The following is a 24299-nucleotide window of genomic DNA, read 5'->3' as shown; positions in this document are numbered from 1 at the left end:
CAGGCCATTTATTATTACTGCATCTAAGCATGAAAAAGATGTGCATACATATACATTAGGGTGGATTTACCTGAGAATTGTATTAAGATTTTTTCTAATCATAACAGTTTTGCAAATGGGGTCAACGAAAAGCCCATCACAGAGATGCAAGCATGCTGGCTTGAAATTTCTGACATTGTAACATATTGAAAGAGGCATACTGGCATACTAAACAGAGTAGCCATATTATGAAAAATAATCTTCATGAAAATGTTCCAATTAAAAAAAAAAAAAGAATTAAAAACATTTTTCTGCATGTCTCTTCTTGTAGGGTCATCGCCTATATTTTAGTAACCCGTAGGGTCAGTGCGATAGCAAGCTGAAACGACGATGCAAAACTAAAAATGTGTTGTGGATAAGGATAATGATCGTACCGTCAGACCGATTGGAGGGGGAGCGCTTATACAGTCTTTGATGTCTTAGGCCTGGGTCATGAAACTGAGAACGGCAAGACCAGAAAAAAGACACACCGTTTATGTAAAATAATTGCATTTAATACAAAGTATTGGCAGCCCGCCTGGGGGTATGGGAGCCTGCCAAAGCTCGGCGCGCCTGGGATGTAATCACGCTTATTCTGAGACATCGAATGAACCCGGCAAACATTTTTTTACAAAGCCAAAGCGGATAATTGGAAATAATCCAAAAATCATGCATGCGTGGGTTTCAGAAATCAATACTGAGTGGATAAGTTGATTGCGCATGCATTCGTGCATGCATGCATTACTGTGCAGGAACAGGTGATTCCATTGGAATGCATCAAGTGTAACATTCTTGGTATTGTTGGGTGCACATGCAAGGAGTTGGGATAGATTGAGCATTCTAGTTTTTACATTAGTTAATAAAATTGTAACAATGATAATTATAGTCTGTTGGATTTATATCTCAGTTCATTACAGTTTGCCAGGACATTTACTGCAGGGATAGTAACTTCCCTCAACCAACATTTATTGTGCAGCCTCAGTGTAGGCTATGGATAACTGCCATTCGGCAGCAGAAACCAGAGGTAGTGAGGCAAGCTAATTAAAACTGTTGGATGGCTTGCTTAAGCCATATTTGAAATTTGGTCAGGTGACAGAAGGACAGCCCTTCTTTTGCCTACGTACCATGGTAACTTTAATGGCCAGAGTGTGACCATCATGGCAAAATAAATAAATAAATAAATCATCCCCTTGTCCTCTTTGCTGCATTGGCTTAGTCTTTTCCCTAAAGACACACAGCAGAACACCTGCCAAAATGTGCCAATACCGGTTCCCAAAAAAGAAATGGGACGCTTTGTACCAAAACTGTGGTCTACTGTGGGGGCAAGACCTACGCAGAAGTAACGTCCCTGAAGACGTCTCTCCGGAAAGCAACATTTGACAGAAGCAAGAACATCCGACAGGGGGAACCGTCCGTGCTACTGCATGACCCCTTACATTAAGTGGACTGCATTTATATAGCGCTTTTATCCAAAGCACTTTACAATTGATGCCTCTCATTCGCCAGAGCAGTTGGGGGTTAGGTGTCTTGCTCCCTTCGACACACCCAGGGCGGGGTTTGAACCGGCAACCCTCCGACTGCCAGACAACCGGTCTTACCTCCTGAGCTATGTCGCCCCGCTGTTATGGCATTAACTGTACGTATTTGTGCTCTGGTGTTCTTTAAAATGAAATAATCTAAACCTTGTCAGATCAGTCAATCAATCAATGAGACTTTATTTGTGTAGCACTTTTCATGCAATTTTAAATGCAACACAAAGTTTTTCACACAATACAACGAACCCCCCCCCCCCCCGATTCCATACTCAAAGCGATAAATGATTTTGTAAATGAATAAAACACTCAATAATAACAGCATTCGATAAAACAGGAACTGAGGAAAGGTAAATGATACAAAGAGGCCCGGGGTCATCGATAGCTACCCAGCCAACATTAACCTCTGCCGTTAACTGAAAATGCTTAAAACAAATAGTTTTTTTTTTTTGGATGGGGGACTTCATAAAGATAAACAGGTTTACTCCTGTACCGGTTTTAGAGGTTTGCCAACTTGACAAAGAACCATGTCAGCAGTGTCTGTGAGACAATACCGTCGAGAATAGCCTCAATACTGTACTGTGCTATTTTAATTATGTTGGAAAGGTGTGCAGTAGCCGGCAGCAAATATTGTTCATTTGCCTGGTTTTTCTGTCAGGCTCTGCATTCCAATAGCTGAAGGCTAGCTAATGGCTACGCCCTACTCCTCCCCCCCCCCAGCTGATCTAAAATAAAATATGCTCCCTGCTCCAATTAAGCCTTCAACTCCAAAGAAACCAACAGTATAACGGTGTCAAATCGTGGCACATTTAAAAAAAATAAAGAAATAAATACAACACTAAATTACTTCTTGGCCTCTCCAGTGCTACCTTCTTTCAATTTACTGTTAGGCTGCAGGCTTGCTCTTCAAACTAACTACTGATAAAACCTCAGTGCAGATATAAAATAAAAGACATAAATATGACGACGAGTAATCAGATGAGTAAAGCAAAGACCGAGGTTTCCACCCATGCAAATCTCGAGAATGTGTGAGAAACAAATTCTATTTTCAGAAACAGAGCTTACTAAAGCAATTTGGACCTTCCCGAAAAGCTCAGTGATTCGTGATGGTAGTTGACTTTGTCTGTGTCATTATTTTGAGAAAGTGATTAGCCTCTCTATTAAGTGATAGCAGTGTAATGATTAAGGACAGCTGTAAGCCTTCAGAAGCTGTGAGCCTTGTCTGGATTTGAATGTGTAACAGGCCTGGCTGAATGATTGACTAATTTCATCTGAAACATACCGGCACCTCACCTGCCATTATCTGAGACCAGAGGACCGAATCAGGAAGAAAAAATAGCACAGTTCATTCACTTCTCATTCAGTACAAGCTGCCCTCCCAAGAAACATAAGATTTTTTTTTTTTACCATTTTACCATCATATAATGAATATGGCAATTCATTTCTGACAGTATAAATAGTTACCTCTGGGTTATGTGAGAGGTTAGGTAAGGTATTCTATTGATAAATACAGGGTTACTCGGTTTGTATGACACTAATGTAACACATATAATGTTCACTTTTGAAGTAATATAGAATTACAGCATAAAATAAGCCCAAATGCATTGTACACAAAATGATATAATGTACAATGCATTGTACATTATATCTTGTGTACACAAAGTCTGGCCAAATGGTGAGTCAGTTACCTTGCCCCCCACCCCTAGTATTTGCTGTAATTGCTATAAATAAATGCATTGCATCCCTTTATTGCTTCTGCACTTGTGCATTGCAAATATGAGCTCTGTTATAGCTGCACTTTTATGACTAAACATTTGTTTCAATATATACAGGCCTAGTTTTCACATATCATGCTCTCTAGAACATGACAAATAAAAATTATGAAGGTAAATAAAGTAACTAAAGAACACCGTCAGCGCAATAGGCAACATAATATAAAGGCTTTCAAACACTTGTAATGTATACTTCAGACCATGTATACACTGTATCAGTGACATGCAAAAAGAATTAAAGAATGATTCTCTGCTACTATTACTCAAATTACAGTTTGTAATATTAAAGTTAACAAGATGAGGACCAACTGTCGTAATTAGTTTTCCATGTTCAGTATAATAAACGCTTCCAGTAGTTCTCCTGTCATTCGGAAACGTTGTTGTATTGTAAATAATGTTAATACCACTCTATACAGCTTCTTTTGAGTTTTTAAATGTATTTCTTGAGCTTTTGTTCACCATGCTAAGTGTTCACTGGCACTGATTTATTCTTTAGTATGAAGAGACAAGGAGCAAGCAGTGTGATGGGAGGACAGGAGGACTGCCTAAAGTTATACTCAGCGGATTATAATAAACAACATAATTCTCTGTTTAATAATTGTGTCAGTATGAAACAAGACTGAGTTCTTGCCCAGTTTAAAGAAATTCTAGCAAATGCTACCACATAACTATGAAGGGTTGAAACTGTACTACAGAATTCCCCTGAACTCACCCTTGGAGCGTGCTCCAAATGAACTAAACCAAAAGTGACAGCCCCAGTCAAATAACCAATCAGGGACGACCAGTGGCATTGTAAACAACTTCTGATTGGCCGTTTGTGTTCTCTGTCCTAGAGTGCTCTCTCCTTCTCAGCGGCTGACCTTAAATCACCATGTCCCTGTGTGGCTTTTATGCGCTGGTTCTACCGCCCTACTATTTTTTTCTTTCTTTTTTTTTTGCTTTACCATTTCCATTTTCCTCTCTTTCTATTGCCTTCCCTCTGAACCAGCATTTGCCTTTGTTCCTTTCACCCGCCCAGTTTTACCTCAGCAAGATAACATACAGGAATTATATGTATGTACACACACACACACACACATATATATATATATATATATATATATATATATATATATACATGTGCGTGTATGTGTGACAAATTAAAGGAAAAACCCACGTAAAGTGCCGGTGTTGTTGCTGCCATAACAGCCTCTACAAGAGAATTAGAATGATAGATTCTACAACTCTCTGGAACTCTACTGGAGTGACGGAACAGCATTCTTCCAAAATATATTCCCTCATTTGGTGTTTTGATGATGGTGGTGGAGAATGATGTCTAATGCGTTGGGAGCAGTATTTGTAACTGAAGCTCCTGCCATCCATACCCCAATAATGAACCCTCTTTCAAAGTCACTTGGATCTTTTCCTCTTGCCATCTTGATCCAAAATCGAGGTCAACTGGGGCTGCTCAAAATTAATTTACACATGCCACAGAGCATGATGGGATGTTAATTACCTAATTGTATCATGCACTTGTATTGAAGCATCTGCATTCGTTATGTTTCTCCACTTCGGGTTTTTCCACCTGTCTGTATATAGTCTGTGACGGAAATATAAAACACTTCCTTTTGCCAAATGTGAAACTACATACAGTATGCGAGTGTCAGGACCTATGCTTATTTGCTCACTGGAATCTGATGAAAGCGAGGCAGATTGCAGATGGACTGCACTCCCATATGCTACAGCAGGGCCCTCTGGGAAATTCACCAGAGTAAATGTATGTAGCTAATTACCTAATTGGAGGAAATGAGGCATGGTAATTGGTTGTAACCTGTGGCCATGTTGGTCCTCCAGGAATGGAGTTTGCCACTCTCTTGCCTTGCAGATAACAGGACTGAACTACTGCTACTTTTTTTTTTTTTAGACAAATCATTGGAGCCGCAATGATTATTAATGACGAATATGATTTGTTTTGTGGATGTCGCACACTGTGTGAAATGTTGTTATCCTGGCAGCTGTGCATGCGCAATGCACTGTTCATAAAGGAGCTGTGAGCACAGACTTCTCTGAGCAGGTCTGTAGCGTGTGGCTGTGTTTGATCCAATGAAAATTAAATACTACAAGAATTATGTAAAATTAGAATGATTTCAGTGGCAAACATGCACTGCTACTGAGCGCATTTTCAAGGAAACTAATGGGCAATATTTTCTTTCTTTTTTTTTTTTTAACCAATATTTAGTCATTTTCTATTCTTATGATTAAAAACAAGACCAGGTCAAAACCTAGTATATGGCTGGACCGGCCAACCAATGGTGTGACTTCATAACTCGGCCGACCAATGGTGTGCCTTCATCACTCACTCAGTCACTCACTCACTCAGTCGCTCAGTCACAGACGTTCGCGTTTGCAGGGCTGGCCCCGCTGTTGCAGGTCCAGCCAGAAATATTCATTCAGTTTAATGTTTGATGGAACAAAACTAGGTATTTGCTGAACTGCACACGAGGACTGGAAGAGAAAGCACATCGGTCTGGCATGTGAGAGCGGTTCGAACCCAGGGCAGCAGCAGCCAGCAGGTGGCCAGGCCTGCAACGCGAGCTTGGCTGCCGCGGTGTTGTTTACGCCACGACGGGGTTGAGTCAGGCCAGCGTGCGCACGCATGTGGAGGTGAACCCAGGTTGGGCTCCTCAGAGAGAGAGTGAGAGAGAGAGAGGAGAGAGAGAGAGAGAGAGAGAGAGAGAGAGAGGAGAGAGAGGAGAGAGAGAGGAGAGAGGGAGGCTCAACTTTAGAAACGAATCACGCTTGTTTTTTTGTTTTTTTTTAGACCTTGATTCGGAGTGGCTTCTTTAAGTTTTTTGTCGTTTGTTTGGCACGGTGGTGGGGGAGCGAAGGGGTCCGAGAGCTGCCGATTACCCTTTCTCATAGAATGCGTACGAACTTTTCGTTATTTACCGGTATTTGGCAGACGCTCTTATCCAGGGCGACTTGTAACGCAAACACAAGTGCAAAGGTCAGGGATCAAAGCACAGTAATTTCCACCAGGGGGAAAGTATATCCCCAAGCAGTCAGTCTATCATCCCAAAGAACACTGTGCTCTTTTTGCTTCATTCGCGTAATTTCCTCAAACTTCTCAACTTTTATCACGCGAGTAATTTATCACTAGCACTAGCACTTTGAGCAAGGCCAAGCAGTTATCTTCAAAGCACAAAATAAGAGCACTTGGGATCTCAATGTTCAGCTTTTTGGGGGTAATAAGCACAAGTTCTCTCACCACTGCTCCACATTGCCCCCTTATTGGGTATCAATAAAACAGTAACAGATGAATTATAAAAAAAACACAGAGTGAGACTATGAAAAGGGGAAAAGACAAGAATGTCAAGAAGAGAGGTGTCAGAACAGAGAGGACGCTCACCAAGTTTGAGTTCTGGGCATGGCTTGGAGCACCTGTAGTGCAAAAAGTACAAACTCGACTGACGACTTGTCAACTAAACTACTATATTTAAAATTAAACTAATTCATTTAAACAAATAATAACAAAGAACTACAGACTCTGAAAATGAAAAAAAAGAAAGAAATGTTTACACCTAATCGGGTGTTGGGGTGAGAATTAAAGTGCTTGAGAGGGTCGGGGTGGAGGAGCAGAGGGGGGGGGGAAGGCAGAAGAGCTGGGTCAGTGACTCTGTGACGGAACGCTCTGTGCACCACTGAGGGGCTGGAACATGTATTTTGGGTGTGACCAGGAAGGGCAGGCTCGAATAGGGGGCGGAGCCACGTTTCCCAGGGTTGCGGAATGGTGGGGTCTGGCTGGCTTTTGGCAAACGAAAGGGGTGACACGTTTTTTTTTTGTTCTTACAGGTACCTGGTCCAGGTTTTTCAATATTTCGTGGTGGGCCTAGAGTGCATACAGCTGTGCATTACCCCCGGGTGGAAGGTCCCGGGAATCTGCCTACAGGGCAGCAGTCCCCCTGCCCCCCCCCCCCCCCTCCCCCCGCCCCGGCCCCCTGAGGCTTGGGTGGGTGACTCATCCCCTCTGCATGGCGATGGTACTGAACTCATCGTCTCTCAGCAGGAGAGTGATGTCAGACAGGCCACAGAGCGCCCAGCCTGTGGACAGACTACCCAGAGCACGGCCCTGTGTGCATATGAGAGAGAGAGAGAAGAATGAGCAGCACTGTCCATACCCCCCGCCCCTCCCCACCCCCCCATCCCCCGATAACCTCCCCCTTCTGAATGCATCTCTGACGATTTCTGCCCAGATACCGATAACATGGCAGCTATCTGAAAGTCAACCGAGGTTTTCCACGAAACGCTTGGAACATGGCCTTTCTTTAGAGAGGACAAACTGGCCTCCGTCCAAGGCTGCTTTTAGAGCTCGTTATGAAAGATTGTTGATATTTGAGGACTTACCGTGTTTACATTTCAGTACTGGTGACCTACTTCAAGCCAAATATGTGAATTAATGGCTGCTTACAGGCCTACGTAAGTTCTTGTTGTTGTTCTTGCTGCATGCGTTCAGTATATCTAAGACGACCCAGTAAGCCTCTTAGTTTAAGAGCGTCTGCTAAATTAAAATTAAAAACAGAGGGGCACAAAAAGAACCCCCTCTGTTGCACGGGTGGTGGCTGTTGTGACTGCGCAACTTCTCAGTTTCACTCAAAAGGGAGAGTTTGGAAACAAAACTGAAACTCGAGTGAAACTCAACATTTTCTCAAGTGCAGATTTTACTTATAAAGACACCCTATCACATCAGAGAATGGCAGGTCATGGCTATATGGGTTGGTTATGGGCAGCTGTCAATCTAGTCCCGACAGGCAGGGATGGAAAAAGTTAGCGTGAAGCCCACTTGTTAGAAGAGAGTATGATAAATACATTGGCTTAAAGTGTGCATTCATCTGGCATAATGTCTGAATCACCGCTCAGTCTGTTACATAAGGAAATCCTTTTCTTAAGTGTTGACAAATCCGTTGACTCATTCTGTGGTACTACTCAGTAGGACACAGAGGAACTGATGCACAGAATAAAAATCCCTGTGCAGTGTTTCCCCCTACTGGGGAAAAGTGAAAGCACAGCAAGTGTTTTTTCTAACTTCACTGCACAGGGAAAATAACAATTCAGTTTTCTCATTTTGTACTGTGTAGAATGGAAGGAAGCCCATACAGAAAAAAAAACATATAAAGAAAACATATATTTTTAAAAATAGTTTAATGACAATAATTATAAAACAATATATTACAAAACTAAAAAGTGTCATTCGAATTAAAAGCAAATGGATTCCTCTGTTATTTTTCAGTTTGGAAACATGTGATCTTGTGAAACATTAAATCATATCGGCACTGCAGTCTGTACTATTTAGTATATGCTAAGGCATCTGCGTAACAAGGTGAGTACAGTAAACATATTCCTGGATTTATTCATAACTTAACAGAGCGTCGTGCACTTACTTAGACAACAGGCCAGAAAAACAGAGCTTATGAAAGTACATCAGAGCATTTCCCCCTTTAGCATTTGACTGTGACAGTAGCAGAGGTGGAAAATCCAAGTTCAGGAAGTGAAAGTCATCCCCAGCATTTTGTTCCAATCACTTGGCTTTGCTATTTAGTATAATTCTTCAGATGGGAGACAGAACTAATTAGGGAAATCAGTTGGCTGAGTTCATGGGTGGAAGAAACACAGGTCAGGCCTTTTACACCCCGACCCCCGGACCTTCCACCTACGGACAATACGCTTACTACATTACTCATACTATAATACATTTACTAAACATACCTGCCTTTTTTACAGTGTTCCATAAAAGCCTATAGAAAAGCATACCTTCCACTGACTTTCAGCACCAGTCTGAACCTCAGTGGAGGGGGGGTGGGGGGATGTTTATTCAATATATGTACATCTTATGTAAAATCCTGTCATTGTATCCTGGGAGCCATTTTGTACAGTGCTTCCATTTTCCTTACACTTGAAGAGTATACTGATTCAAAGATAGCCTTTTGGCACTACAGTGTCGTACTTGAGATTTAAAAAACAGACCCCTGGTCGTGAGTAGGGCATCACACCTGCTCACGAAACACTGCTGTGCTGCGAATAAATGCTGTCAAATTTTCAGACCAAAGGCATCACTTAGTGTTGAATCCAGAATCAAAGTCATGTGAGGAAGTAGCATCAGCTGGGAACATTGAAGCCATCCCAGCTCTCCCAAACTTTTTCGTTTGTCAGCATACCGTGAACTTTACAGTTTGTTCTGGAAAGCCTATTGCTCTGGTCTGTTAGGTGTGGGTGACTGAGAACTGTGCGTTCTCTTTCCATTTGAGTTTAGCCTGGAATGAACACGTATCATTTTATTTATGTTTGGTCCCTGGGCCACTTCTCATTTCGCTATTGCTGGGCTGGGGCTTCCTGTAGTTTTTCGCTATTGCTGGGCTGGGGCTTCCTGTAGTTTTTCTCCATCAATACCTGAGTGCTGCTGTCAGTCAGCATTCAGGAGTTAGTGCATTAGATCCGTGGTGTGCTTGCCATGCTCTCTCTTTCTTTCTCTCTCCCTCTCTCTCCCGCTCTCCCCTTTCTCTCTCTCTCTCTCCCACTCTCCCCTTTCTCTCTCTCTCTCTCCCACTCTCCCCTTTCTCTCTCTCTCTCCCACTCTCCCCTTCCTCTCTCTCTCTCCCACTGTCCCCTTTCTCTCTCTCTCTCCCACTCTCCCCGTTCTCTCTCTCTCCTCCCTCTCTCTCCCCTCTCTCTCTCTCTCTCCCACTCTCCCCTTCCTCTCTCTCTCTCTCACTCTCCCCTTTCTCTCTCTCTCTCTCCCACTCTCCCCTTTCTCTCTCTCTCTCCCACTCTCCCCTTTCTCTCTCTCTCTCTCCCACTCTCCCCTTTCTCTCTCTCTCTCCACTCTCCCCTTTCTCTCTCTCTCTCTCCCACTCTCCCCGTTCTCTCTCGCTCTATCAAATTCAAATTCAAATGTGCTTTATTTGCATGACAATTAAACTTGTGTTGCAAAAGCAATGGGATATACAAAATGACAAACAGACCCCTACAACCCAAAGAGGGGAAAAAAGAAAAAAAAAGAATAACAAACCCCCCATACACATATGCAAGTATAGATACATACACATACATACACACACATATGCAAGTATAGATACATACACATACATACACACACATATGCAAGTATAGATACATACACATACATACACACACATATGCAAGTATAGATACATACACATACATACACACACATATGCAAGTATAGATACATACACATACATACACACACATATGCAAGTATAGATACATACACATACATACACACACATATGCAAGTATAGATACATACACATACATACACACACATATGCAAGTATAGATACATACACATACATACACACACATATGCAAGTATAGATACATACACACACATACACACACATATGCAAGTATAGATACATACACACACATACACACACATATGCACACACACCCAGGTTAAAACATATTTAATTTGTAATATACTGTAACAATTTATGAACCTGTCAGTATCAGTAATGAACACAGATGATACTGTGTGCAGTACCACTATTTAGTCCGAACCTTCTCTTAATTTATGGCAGGCAGAGACATACTAGGCTACCACCTCCATTGCGATATCCTCTTCCCCCAGAATAATTTTTATTTTATTTTTATTTGGTTCTGATAGGTATTGGAATTGATTAATCTGTGCAGTGAATCTCTCTCTCTCCCACTCTCCCCCTCTTCTCTCTCTCCTACTCGCTCTCTCCTCCTTCTCTCTCGCCCTCTCTCTCTCTCCCCCTCTCTCCCACTCCCCCCCTCCCCCTTCTCTCCCCCTCTCTCTCTCTCTCTCTCTCTCCCTTCTCTCTTTCTCTCTCTCTCCCCTCTCTCTCCCACTCCCCCTTTCCCCCCCCTCTCCTACTTGCTCTCCCCCCTTCTCCCCCCTTCTCTCTCTCCCACTCCCCCCTTCTCCCCCTTCTCTCCCCCCCTCTCAGGTGTGTCTCTTCATGTGCAGGGCCAGGTGGTCAGAGCGGGAGAAGGCCCGCTGGCACAGCGCGCACTCGTAGGGCTTCTGGCACCCCCCCCTCTCTCTCCCACTCCCCCCTCTCTCCCCCTCTCCCTCCCCCCCTCTCAGGTGTGTCTCTTCATGTGCAGGGCCAGGTGGTCTGAGCGGGAGAAGGCCCGCTGGCACAGCGCGCACTCGTAGGGCTTCTGGCCGGTGTGCTTGCGGTAGTGCCGCGTCAGCTCGTCGGAGCGGGCGAACTTCCAGCCGCACCCCTCCCACGTGCAGCGGTAGGGCTTCTCACCTGAGGAACACGGAGGAACAGATGGAGCAGCGGGCCTCGAGCCTCCTACCCTCTGCTCTGCTGTGACAGCGAGCAGAGGGAGAGATCAAATTCTCTGCCATTTTAATCAACCGTCTCCTTTCTCTCCCCTCCTGAATGCATTTTTTTTTTTTTTTTTTTTCGTATTCCAAGTAATATCCAGTCATATCTTAGGTCTGTTTTCAAACGTTATAGGTTTTTTTTTTTCCGGCAAACTTCCTGCGGTTTTGGTGAGGAAGCTGCATTTCTCAGCAGAATCGCTATTTTGTATTGCATTAAGAGACACTTTTTGCATTCTGTTTTGACTATCGGTGAGACTAGGCTCAGGCGAAAATTGGAATATGTGTCCACTCGTGTATTTCCTCTTACCTGTGTGAGTACGGAGGTGTGCCTTCAGGTGAGAGCTCTTGGTGTAGGTCTTGGTGCAGCCGGGGTACTCACAACAGTGAATGGCGGTCCGTTTCTTCGTGACAGTCTTGCGAATGTGCTTTCCTTCCGGGCCAACAGGGGGCGGAGATGAGACTGATAAGTGGGTTTTTGGAGGGGAAAACAGGCCAGGGGTGCGATAGTGGGTGTAAGGGCTTTGATTTTGGTAAAACTCAGGGTACGGGTAGTTTGGAAAGCTGTAGTGTTGAGGGGAAATTAATGAGGTGTCAGTGTCTAAAGCTGGTGCTTGGAGGAACTGGGTGTCAGGAAAGGATATCGTAGGGGTTGGATGGGAGTAGTAGTGTCCGTAGTCCTGTTGCTTCCCCTTGCTCTGGCACATTGCAACTCTGTCTCCACTCCTTTCCAGATTACTCCCCACAGAGAAGCCAAACTGGTCCACCGGGGCATGCAATGGGTAGGGCTTCTCTTGTTCCCCACCATACCCTCTGTGGTAGAGATCTGATTGAGCAGAGCTGAGGGATTCAGCAGGTAAAAGCAACTCAGCCATCAGGTTGCTGTTGCTTACATTGAACCCGTCTGCTAAATCCTGCTCTTTCTGACAACTTCCCTCCTGTACATTCATGTGGCACCATCCATTTTGCTCCTGAAGCATGATCCGCTGTGAGCTGTAGTCCAGAGTAGGGTTTGGCTCGGGGGATGGACTGTCCCACTCAGACAGCAGGAACTCCGTATCCCAGCAGGCCCCATTCCCATCCTCAGGATTCTCCTCTGTCAGAGACTGCAATAGTTCCTGTTGGTGGATGCTATGGGTTACAACAGCTGCCTTTTTCTCATGAGTATCCAAACTGATGGAGCCATTATCAAACTTCCACACCTTGAGGGGGATGAGGTGTTTTTGTGAATGTTGAGGCCAACCAAGGAAATCAAGAGCGATGCAATAAGATGGATATAGCAGGGATAGGTGACGTATAGAAAGACAGAACAACAACCTATATATTAAAGGGCCTATATATACAAGATGCCATGGACACCGAGTGAGAAAAAAAAAACTATTCTGTGGAATAAATATTTTGAATATTTTAAATTACAGTACGATATTCTCAGGCATGAGGACATGTCAGTTTCATACTGATATACCATACGTACTGATATGCCACGCTTGGCATTGATACCAAGCTGCTTTAGGCACACTCACTTTTAGTAACATTGTGTTCTTCGTTATTAAATTAAAAAACGAGAAATCTGTGTCAATATAGTATATAGTGTGAATATATGTAAGGATTCTGATGAATGTCAGACTTGTCTGTATCTTGGAGTTGCGGATTACAGCCATAGGCTGACCTATTGGTTCAAATGCTGCAATCCATAATATCAGTCGCTACACATAAAATTAAAATATTGAATACGTCTGAACACATCCCCAGAGTAAACACATTGAGTTTACTTAAGAAGCATGGGAAAACATGCATTAGAGCAAGTTTTAAGATAATGACTGTACTATTTCTTTTAACATTTATCACTAACACTAGCTTTACAATTTTAAATAAACAAAAAGGGAATGCCTTACCTTCATGTCTTCAGTGGAGTTAGAAAAGTTTGAGAACTGACTGAACGAGGGAAGGACAGCCTGAGCCAAAGCCATATGGCCACAGAAGTATACAGTAACGCAATAAAGGATTCTGGGAAACCTCAGAAAGAAATGTAATTGTTTCAGGGTTCAATCAAGCGCAGAAATTATTGTAAATAAATAATAGACAGGAATTTGAATGCATTTAGACCTTTTCCTTTCCGTACTCCCCCCTTTTCACCCTCAACACCAAAACTTGACTTTTTCACTCAGACTCCTGAGTACTCACAAGCTGGTAGGAGGGGCTCTGCTGATGAATATTAAGCATCAGCTCACCACATTATCTCCTCTAAATACTAGTATCACTCCTGTTCTAACTGAGTGGTCTTGAGTAAAATCGTACTTACGTTCATCATAGTAAAATGACCACAGCGACAGTGAAACAGCTTATTTCATTTTTGTGCAAATACAGTGGAAATGCAGGCTACATGGTTTGACAGAAATGGTTTTGAAGTGCGATAAACTTGCTGATTCACTGACTATATAAATATGTAGTATGTTCCAAGAGTGTTTGTTTCGATGTGTAAAAGATAATGTGCTTGTGTCTTTGCCTGGCTTGAAAGGTGTTGCATGTAAGAGCTACATTTACTCATCGTGCAGAACTTCCATTCATGTTTAGGCAACGTGAGCATACTGCACTCTTCTCCTCTTTTTCTCTGTCTGTCACTTGAACGCTGAGAGATTCGTTTCTGAGAAGACCTGTGCACGAGCTATGATTATGGCGTGCTAGCGTTTATCAGCGCGCGAGGAGCGAAGAGAGGGTCCCTGTCACTGGCCAGATAATGGCAACCTGACCCTGAAAGCCACTGATGACTCTCTATTAGAGATAAAGACACAACCTTCCACTGCTCGTCTGTTTAGAAACATCACCGAAAAACACGCTAATATGAGCTCTGTGAAAGCTTGCTTATATGTTCAGCAACGCTTGTCAAACACGGTGTCGATTTATTTATTTATACATGTATTTATTTATTACCAAATCAAAGTCTTTATATCGAATACCATTAAATATGAATTCGGGTTTGCCCATGTCTGCAGTGATGACCTATCTGTCGTAATAATTAGATTGCGTTTTGGTATAACTGGTCTGTCCGGTAGTTTTTACTGTTCTAATGACTTTTAGTATTCTGTGTTTTGGGTGGACTGGTGTCTGTCGTAGGCTTACAATGAACCAAAAATAGATTTTTTTTCTGGGAAGAAACCTGTTCATTCGGCGGGCCAATATGTTATAATTTGTAGGCTATTTGGAATACTGTGCGTCATCAAATTAATTATTAACTGACTAAGGCCAATACAAATGTCTGATTACGACCAGAAAGATGCAACCGATATTACATGTGTTGAACAAGTTAGTTTTGACAACCAGAGCTTACCCTGGGTTGCTATGAAACAATAGCATGCGCACTTCATCGCTGACTTTCATGAGGTAGGCCTACTGTACTGTGAACTTCCTATATGATTTCAATGTAAAATTTACCTAGGTATTATAACTTCACTTTGAAGTTAATTTAACGCGTTGAAGGTCTGTCTAAAACTTTATTTGCGTGTGTAAATTTATAATCGCCTTTCATGGTAGGTTATTCAAAAAGCTTGTCAGTTGTAACTTGAATCAACAAACATTTTACATATAATGAACATTAGGTACGTCTTTAAACAGAATAGTATAGTATAGTAATAATATAAGCCACATTTTGATGTTTTGCTTTGAAAATACTTTGAAAGCACTGTACATTTTATTTCAAACGTTTTTTTTTTTGTCTTAGCTAATGCAGCTCAGCTTTTACTGTATCGAGTGTAAGAGTTTAGACATTTTGACAGTATCGCATAGGCTAATTGAAATTTCTCTTTTAGTCTCGCTCTCTGTAATTCCCTTCTTTCAATTGAACAAGGCAGGTCAGACCGCAGTGGTGATGCAGCGCTCTGGGCTCTGCGAGCGTCCCCGAGTCCCCAGGCCCTGCGAGGCCGATCAGGCCCGGCGGCTGAACGAGGTGCGGAGATACGTGGAGGAAAGAGGGCTACAGAGTTGCGCTGAGAGCCTGTGCGTGGACGCGCTGCGAGACCCGCGCGCCGTCCCCGTCAACCCGTATCCAGCCTTCACGCAGCGGCTGCGCCAGCTCGCGCAGGAGCGCAGGTAAACGCGCTGCTCTCCACGATGCAGACACGCGCGCGGCTACAAAAGTGCTAAAAGCAGCGGGACCGGGTGTCTCACAGATTGATCCCCTTTTGCCGGCAGGTTGACACTGAACAAGTCGAGCAGCGATGAGATGTTCAGCAGGGCAGTGTCTTTCCCCACGACTCTCACTGCCGTCAGACATGTTGCAGGTCGAAGCCTGTATTTCCCTTTACTCTTGGTATTGACTGCCTTCTTTCGAGCTTTGCGCTTAGCTGCTGTAATTAGTCTGGAGTATCTGTATCCTGTAATAACGTGGATGGGATTGAAGGCTTGATGGAGGCTTGGCAGTGTTACACCGCTCGCTCATGTCTGACTGCCGATCTGTCTCCAGGTGCTAAAGGGTGCTCCCATGTTTGGGGCCTTCCCAGCATCCTCCGCTGCGTCAGCCCACAGGAGATAGGGCGCTACCGTTGGCTGCTGGAGGACACGACCCCCCCGCTCTCCAAGCTGGGCCACCACAGCCCTTACACTGTGAGTTTGGGTTGTGAACGCCCTGTCTGCGTTGGCTTCCTGCCATCTGTCCTGGCTGAACTGACGGGCCTTTACCCCCCCTCCCTGTGTGGCAGGTCCAGGTTGCCTGTGCTCTAACGGGGCCCTGCGTATTCTCAGGCACTCTCCTCCCTGCCTCCCCTGCGCCCGACCTGGATCTGCTGCAGACCTGCATCATCACCGGACCCGACCCGCACCGTGCCCGCTCCCTCTACGCCCAGTACCTGCGCCGTGATGTCATAAGGATGACCCAGCAGGGCCGCCATAGTGTGCTGAGGTCAGAGGAGGGCGGGGACAGCCTCTCTGCGGAGGAAACTTCAAATAACCACAGTTCACTGTGTGTGGTGTCCCTCCCATAGCCGAGCAAACATAATTTATTATCAGCATAAGAAAAAAAAAAACTTTTGGGTTTGATATAGTAAAGACCCAAGAATTTGCAGAGCAATTTTTTTTACAATAGATAGAATTGACAGATGGATTGATTTCATAGCATTTTAAAAGGTTCTGTACCTCAAGCCAAAGGCTACTTCACTACAGTACGGACTGCTTTTGCTTTAGCTTGCACGTACTATGTATATTAGCATGTTAATATCTTTAAGCAGTAGCAGCATGAGGCAAATGTGTTAGACTTGCTCTTTGGAAAAGCAATTTAGATTTTAGCAAGGTGATATGATATGGTGACAGTTTTCTAATGATACAATTTTATTAAACTTTTAGTGCTCATATTTATTAGAATAAGGTAAACTGCTGGTGCACACAGTAATAAAATAGCAGCTGCTGCTTGTTGCAGTATAGTCAATGTGGGAAAGTAAACATTTAGACTTCAAAATGAAACCAAATTCAGTTAGATTTTACAGAGAGGCTGTACATTGACATGTTAAGTCTTTCCCAGTGATTTAAGATACAGTTGTTTTTTTGGTTTCATTTTTTCCCCTAGAATCACGGTGCCAGCTGATGTCAAAGGAGGGGTCCAGGTGTTCTCTAAGGCAGGTTTCTCTTTACCGTAGGACAGTCCAAAGTGTTTTCATTGGGCGAGAAATGCAGAACAGTTATAGTATGTGCATCAGTAATGCAAGGCTCCTTATTTGTCTTTCAGGAAGAGGTGTCTTTGCAGGGGGCTGTGTTTGAGGAAGCAGTGCAGAGGTGCCTGGACTGGGACAGAGAGGAGTTGGTGAGGGTGGAGTGTGTGTGGAGGGTGGACCCCCAAGGCACCCAGTACCAGGGGGGCAGCAAGGCCTACTGCCTGACTGTCATACAGACTGCCTCTGACCACCAGGAAAAGGAGAGGTGAGGGAATGCAATCACTTATTTTCATTCTTTGCATCTCTTCCGCACATCCTTTCCTCGCTCCTTAGCTTCACCCAGCGGAGGAGGTGAGGGCGAGTTGCAAGAATGAGATTCCAGGACAGAGGAATCGAGGCAGCGTGTATTTAGCAAATGGAGCGTCCTTGCTCAGTAAAGATTCATTTCAAAGCCTCGTCAATTACAGACGGGGCAGATGTGGAAAGGTGGATCTACAGTGGATCATTTATATGTAACGTCTTCTGCAAAGGCTGCACTTGTGCATCCTCGCCGAAGCATCCTCAGGGAGCCTCCTCACTCCTTGCTCCTCCCTCCTCCCTTCCATGAAGCATTTAACGGATTGGAGTGTCCTTAACGATGGCAGACCTCAATCGATTTGCAGGTCACGCGAGGGCAGAGGAGATGAGAAAAGATTTAAAAAAACGATTGGAACGAACCCTTTCTCTCTCTCTATGTCTCTCTCTCTCGCTCTCTCCCCCAGGGTGCTCTCTTACCCACAGCGCCCCCTGCTGTTGCTGTGCTGCAGTGTGTTTCCACAGCAGGCTCAGGCTGAGGCTTTCGCTCGCGCTCACCTGCCCGCACGCCCAGGTCACACAGTTCCGTGCGCCGCTGCGTTCTCCTTCATTTCTATTGGCCGAGGCGGCAAATCCGGGTTCAGGAAGTAAAAGTCCTCCCCAGTATTTTGCTCCAATTACTTGGATTTGGTAATTAGCACAGTTCTGCAGCCTGGAGGTTGAACTGATTAGTGAAATGGGTGGCAGGACTTTTACTTTCTGGCCCCTGGACTTTCCGCCTCTGCCTCTTGGTCTGTAATGTGTGTAAAACTACAGGAAAGCAGCACAGTAAACTTGTGCCCCCCGCCCCCCCTTGCACTGCTATATTCTTGTGCCATTAGCAGAAAGCGGCGTGGATGTTTTTGCTCCGGTACGGGACGTCCTAGCGGGGAGGCTGTCTGCCCTGCACCTCCCCCATGAGGCCCTCCCTGCGGCCCACCTCTGCTGCACTCTCCTCCTGCTGCTCCAGGACGTCCAGCCCAGCACAGACAGCGCTACACCACAGACATCTCCCATGGAGGTAAGACACAGAGCTCAGCCTCGGGTCGGTCGGGTGGTTTGGAGTGCGGAATGACCTGTCCAAGTTAAATCAATGCTTTTGTGTTTCAAAGGTTAATCGATAAGGTTATTATAAGGGGGTGTGGAGAAGTTGTGAAAATGTTGTACTCTCCAGATTTTGTTTGGCCGCGGCAAATGTTTCCTGCAGAAAAAAATATGACCTTGACCTTCTGAAAATTCAGCTGGAAAGCTGTGGTTTGGGGGCGGTAAAAAATAAATATTGGCTCAGACATGACACAGCCTTGCTGCAGAGTTGTACTGATGTTTTGTGTTAGCTGGATACACACAGTAGCGCTGGTGGATGGAGCAAGCCGTCCTTTCAGTGAACGCTGCACTGAGATCCTTAAAGAGCTCGGTCATATTTATCATAAGGGGCGATTGTGCAGGCCTGCTGAATGCCGAAATGAGTGAGGGGACAGGGCCGTACTGCTGCCCCGGTGCGGGTCCCTGTAGGAGCCCTGCTTCCCCTCCCAGTCCATGTTTAGAATGCCTCCATTAGCGGTCGACCGTTCCCGTGGAAGCGCTTGTGTCATCTGGCCCCTTGTCTGCTCCAGGCCCTGCGGCAGCTGTTCGGGTTCGTGTGGGGTCCGGCCGGCCGGCTGCGGGGCCTGCGGCAGCACGCTCTGCGCCTCCGCCGGCTCGTCCAGCTGCGGCCAGCCGAGGTGAGGCAGCATGTGCTCCGCACACACACACACACGTGCGCGAGCAGACACACACATGCTGCTTACAGTCAGCCAGACACACACACACTCACGCAGAGAGCAGCACTTCTGCAGAACGCCTCGGCGGTGGTTGTCACGGCGGCGGTCGTCACGGCGAGGCGCTCTGTCTTCAGGCCGCGGACGCGGAGGCGTGCGTCGCCCTGGCCCGCCAGCTGCAGCGCCTGCTCCGGGACTGCGCAACCGACGCAGACCCCCTCGGCAGCTGCTGCCGCGGCGACCAACAGGACCCCCCCCCGGAGAGTCTGCGCAGCTGCAGCCGGCTGCAGGCCGCCTGCGACCAGCTGGCCCGGGACCCCGGTCACGCCGCCGCCCTCGCTGAGCTGACGGAGGTGAGAGGGGGACGGGGGGGGGACGGGGGGGGGGTGGGCGGGGAAGAGTCGCGGGCGATGAAGTGTGCCCCTGTACTGTGCGTCCTGGAATATGCTCTGTGTTCACAGCGGCTCAGGCACTGTCATTAGGGGTGTGGGTGCAAACGAAATTAAGGGCAAGGTCTCGGTCTGTCTCTGTCCTGCACAGTCTGTGTAGAGGACCGTGCGTGTGCTGTACTCTGTAGCCTTACTCTGGGCCAGGGCCATGTTGAGCTCCGGGCCTGGTGTGTTAGCCCCAACATGCGAGGGGTTTGAACCCACTGTGAAAGAGAAGAGCTCCTTTGTTCTTCACCTGCAAGTTGTGATTATGATTGCAGATACTGTAAATATGCACGTATCGATTTATATATCTGAATATCATGTAGCAGGTTTGGTCCCTGTGGGAATCTCTCTTGCTTTTCCTCTGCAGTTTTCCTGCTCGCCAAGGTTCACCTACGGTGTCCTGCCTCATTAAAGTGGATTCTGATGTTTGCACTGAATGGAATATGTCACGATCGATTTAAGGAGGACACAGCTTGGCGTTGTACCTGGCGCATTTCCTGAAGTGCGGTGTTTAACAGCGTCGAGTGTCGAGTCATTGCTTGAGTCACTGAGCTGGCGCAGCCTCGCGCTGTGTGTGCTGTGCGCGTTCGCTCGTGCAGGCACAGATGGTGCGCTCTGTGTGTGCACCATGGTGCTGGCACACTTGTCAGTGTGCGCATGAACAAACAGTTATTGTCGAGCGGTTCCGTTGCTACAGTCTCTCGCTCTCTTTCTCTCTCTTTCTCAATTCAGTTCAGATTCATAAAATGCTTTATTGGCATGACGTGCTGTATTTCAATGTATGTGTTGCCAAAGCTCTACAAAAAAAGACACGTAGCAATGTACATACAATACAATAGGTCATGAAATACAAACAGATACATGCAAACACGTAATCTACTTATTGTTAGACGACTAAAAATAATAATGAAATTGAATTGACTTTTTTTTCTTTTTTAAATGAATGATCATTAACGGTTGCAGCTGTCCCTCAGGCTGTGGTAGTTGGCTACATATTTTGTGGCCAAATTTTGGCAGGACCTTTTCTCTCCCTGGAGAATTTGAATTTGCTGTGATTCAGGTAGGTTTGGGAAGTATGGGAGTTGTGTTGTGTATCTGGGGAGGAAATGTTCTCTGTTTTTTTGTATTTTTTCACATTTAATGAGGAAGTGCAGCTCTGTCTGTACCTGCTCTTTGTTGCAGTTGGAGCACAGCCTCTCCTCCCTGGGCAGCCAGCTCTGCCTGTGCTGGCCTGTCTCTATCGCCAGGCTGTGCTCGCTGAGTCTGTACTTCGTACATGTTTTCCTAAGCTTGAGGTTTTTCACTGTGGTCGGATAGTCTGCCACAGTGCACTGTCTGTTTAGGGCCAAATAATACGCCGATTTGCTTCGATCTTTTGTCTGAGTTTCCCAATAAGAAACGTCATTCCCATAAGATATGTTTGTTTTTGTTGTGTTTATGGTCTGGTTGATTCATTGGTTTAATTGGAATGGGATTGTCCTGAGGGTCTCTCTCTCTCTCTCTCTCTCTACATGCTAATACAGTGGTGCTGGAGCAGCAGTGTGCTGGAGTGCCAGCTTGTGTCAGACGCCCTGCCGGGGGTCCCCCTCCTCAAAGGCTTCATGCAAAGGGCTGGACACGGGGAAGAGGGAACGCAGGTACTAATGACGGCCATTTTGAAAATGTGTGCTTCCAGCTATGTTCGTGCTCTCACGACAGAATTTGTGACAGCCTTTGTGATGATTCTTCGTTCTCCACACGCCACATGCGATGATGTCATGGGCCCAGAAGCAGAGGTCATGATCAGTCCCTACATTCCCTCATTACATGATAACACTGATAATGCACTGATAATGCACATTACAGTACACACCCCCAGGGTGCTCCCCTCCTCAGGAGGAACATGTAAAGCCGTCTAGCCAATGCATGGAATTATAGATTTCTGCAACTACCGGCAACAATGCTACCTTGTCTTTCCTGTTCCAGGCCTTATAAAGACTTAGCAAGGCTGAGACGCAGTCAACTAGCAGTCGCATGCCCAGCCTGAGCTGGGACATTTAACTGGGCAAATTTCCCTCGGCAAAGGTTGTAAATGTTGAATTCATGCTATATATTAGCATGGCCCTTACTGATGTACAGCTAAGCTGTTAGTATGTTGTAGCTGAGAGCTCAGCTGGGGCACAGTTAGCGTGTAACTTTGCTCTAACTGGAGTTCCTGACTCCTCCTCCTCCTCGGCTGACCACAGGAGCAGGGAGACGCAGAGCAGAGAGCATTGTGGGAGCAGGAGCTGCTGTACTGCAAGCCGCACACGGTGGACCTGACGCCGGAGACCTGTGGAGACCCCGCACGCCTTAAGGCTAGGCTCTCCCAGGTAACCATGGGCAACGCACATGCACAAACCCTTTACGTGACAACACATGCACATGCTCTTTATTATGAAATAGCATTGAGTAATATTAGTATTGGAGGCAAGGTGTAGTAAATGCCGAGTTCATGCAGGTTGTACTGTTTTCGACAAATCAGTAATAAAGCAATTCGGATTACTTCACTACTTTACTACAAACAGTTCCTTCATTTGTGTGTGTGTGTGTGTGTGTGTGCGAGAATGCGTGTGCGTGCGTGTGTGTGTGGAGAGTGAAGGGGTCCATTTGAATTTCAAGCATATAGACTCTATGTGAACAAGAAGCTAACATTTGCATTGTTTTACATTTGTGTATTTAATGGATCTGCATAGTTTTTGTGTGTGTGTGTGTGGAAATGTTTGTTTTCAGTACCTGGTGGACTGTGCAGTGGATCAGTGCTGGGAGCAGTGTCTGTGGAAGGTGCTGTCTCTCTCTCCGCTGCCGTTTAACCCTTTCCCGTCCCTGGCCCAGGAGTTCAGGCTCGCTGCGCTCAGGTCAGGCCCTGTGTACCCCAGACGCACTCTGTCTCACTTCAGTGTGGTGTTTATAACAGCCTTTACAGAGAACAGGAGAAAGTTATTCGTTTGGCCTGTTTATCCACAGCTTTTTAGAAGGTTAATGTTGACCGGTCGCTCTCAGGATAGAGGGGCTGGGGAGGGTGCTGCTGTCCCTCTCAGGATAGAGGGGCTGGGGAGGGTGCTGCTGTCCCTCTCAGGATAGAGGGGCTGGGGAGGGTGCTGCTGTCCCTCTCAGGATAGAGGGGCTGGGGAGAGTGCTGCTGTTCCTCTCAGGATAGAGGGGCAGGGGAGGGTGCTGCTGTCCCTCTCAGGACAGAGGGGCAGGGGAGGGTGCTGCTGTCCCTCTCAGGATAGAGGGGCTGGGGAGGGTGCTGCTGTCCCTCTCAGGACAGAGGGGCAGGGGAGGGTGCTGCTGTCTCTCTCAGGATAGAGGGGCTGGGGAGGGTGCTGCTGTCCCTCTCAGGATAGAGGGGCTGGGGAGGGTGCTGCTCTACGTGCACATGCTCCATAGGGCCTGTTGCTCTCAGGACGACTCTCTGGCGACAGCCAGACGCTGAGGTGCAGAAGCAGATGTTGCCCCTGCACACCCCCCAGCCCTGCCCTGCGGGGGGGCCCCTGCACCGTGGCCCCGGGGGGGAGGGGTACGGCCTCCCCAGCGCGCTCAGGGCCTCGCACCCGGACCGGCTCAGAGACTGCCTGGCCCGAGCGCAGAGCATGGAGACCGAGCCCCAGCCCACGGGCAGATTCAAGGTATGGGACAGGAGGGCAGGTGCTTAGAGCTACACTTAAGCATGGCTCTGATCACAGATGCTGTGAAATACGATCTGTACAAATGTGTTCTGTCAGAACTGTTTTGCTCATGAGAACTTTATCCTTTATGCTGTGTTTTATTTTGCCCTATTTGAAAAGGCTTGTCCATTGTTCATATCCATTTAAATTAATGTTGGAGTGTGGTAAATTCAGTATGTAATAGCACTAAATGCACTATAACATAGCAGGCATTAAATAGACGACGCATACACCGACTAGTCCAATAACAAACGGTGTACTGGAATACAAGCGGAATCCTTGCCAGGGTTAATTCAGTAGTAAGTAAACTGAGAACATGAGTAGATCTGGAGCACACAGGGCGTTCTGTGGTGTGCATGTAATAAACAGGGAAGGCTGACTGATGTTCTCCTGAAGGCGACGCATTGAAGCCCAGTCTGTTGTCTGCGATGTGGTCAGGTGGAGCGAAGCACAGCGGTCCTGTCTCCCAGCGCCTGGCTGGGAATGCTCTCCCCCTTCCTTTGTGGACTGCAGGTGGTTGAGTTCTGCTACATAACAGCGCCCCCTGGCTGCCTGGATGAGGTGCTGCAGGTGTACTCCAAACTGGGCAAGCAGGAACGTCCCTGTGTTTCAGTGTTATGTTAAGGCTGCATAATTTATAGTCTTGCTTCGTCAAGGGAACACAAAGCTGTAAAGATGCAAAAATATGGTTTTATATTTGGGGGACGCAGCCGTGCTGTGTAAGCAGTCATGCTTCTTGCTCACTGACTCGTGCTGTCAGTGCTCC

The 24299-nt window shown here is 46.1% G+C and overlaps 2 protein-coding genes across 3 annotated transcripts; one reads left to right on the top strand and one right to left on the bottom strand.

Annotated features, from left to right (window-relative positions):
• Positions 1–11389: 11389 nt before the first annotated feature.
• klf1 (Kruppel like factor 1 (erythroid)) lies at positions 11390–13839 on the bottom strand. 2 transcript variants are annotated; one of them, XM_064324045.1, is made up of 3 exons: positions 13577–13839; positions 11992–12883; positions 11390–11604 (listed from the first exon to the last, which is right to left on the bottom strand). In XM_064324045.1, the coding sequence occupies exons 1-3, from the start codon at positions 13649–13651 to the stop codon at positions 11429–11431; spliced, it is 1143 nt and encodes a 380-aa protein (XP_064180115.1). In that variant the 5' UTR covers positions 13652–13839; the 3' UTR covers positions 11390–11428. The 2 variants fall into 2 exon arrangements, with proteins under 2 accessions (XP_064180115.1, XP_064180116.1); XM_064324046.1 differs by having other exon boundaries at positions 11992–12799.
• A 185-nt stretch (positions 13840–14024) lies between these two features.
• Positions 14025–24157, top strand: LOC135248612 (uncharacterized). The gene is made up of 16 exons (XM_064323435.1): positions 14025–15062; positions 15526–15767; positions 15870–15958; positions 16141–16280; positions 16376–16575; positions 17236–17288; positions 17399–17585; positions 18082–18188; positions 18496–18674; positions 19267–19374; positions 19548–19763; positions 21368–21481; positions 22070–22195; positions 22596–22720; positions 23272–23494; positions 23972–24157. Exons 2-16 carry the CDS (start codon positions 15547–15549, stop codon positions 24155–24157), a joined length of 2274 nt encoding a protein of 757 aa, XP_064179505.1. The 5' UTR covers positions 14025–15062; positions 15526–15546.
• The last annotated feature ends 142 nt before the right edge of the window (positions 24158–24299 follow it).

This window comes from Anguilla rostrata, chromosome 2, assembly GCF_018555375.3.
Source record: "Anguilla rostrata isolate EN2019 chromosome 2, ASM1855537v3, whole genome shotgun sequence".
NCBI classification, from domain to species: Eukaryota; Metazoa; Chordata; class Actinopteri; order Anguilliformes; family Anguillidae; genus Anguilla; species Anguilla rostrata.
Note: the sequence above shows the minus strand (reverse complement) of the source record. Positions and strands in the feature narration are given on the sequence as shown.

Bases quoted from the DNA above. Each gene is read 5' to 3' on its own strand.
- klf1 (XM_064324045.1), bottom strand. From the start codon at position 13,651: ATGGCTTTGGCTCAGGCTGTCCTTCCCTCGTTCAGTCAGTTCTCAAAC. The intron at 12,884-13,576 runs GTAAGGCATTCC...ATCCCCCTCAAG, and splicing joins ACTCCACTGAAGACATGAAG to GTGTGGAAGTTTGATAATGG. The intron at 11,605-11,991 runs GTAAGAGGAAAT...CGTGTTCCTCAG, and splicing joins ACACCTCCGTACTCACACAG to GTGAGAAGCCCTACCGCTGC.
- LOC135248612 (XM_064323435.1), top strand. From the start codon at position 15,547: ATGCAGCGCTCTGGGCTCTGCGAGCGTCCCCGAGTCCCCAGGCCCTGC. The intron at 16,576-17,235 runs GTCAGAGGAGGG...TTTTTCCCCTAG, and splicing joins GGCCGCCATAGTGTGCTGAG to AATCACGGTGCCAGCTGATG. The intron at 21,482-22,069 runs GTACTAATGACG...GGCTGACCACAG, and splicing joins ACGGGGAAGAGGGAACGCAG to GAGCAGGGAGACGCAGAGCA.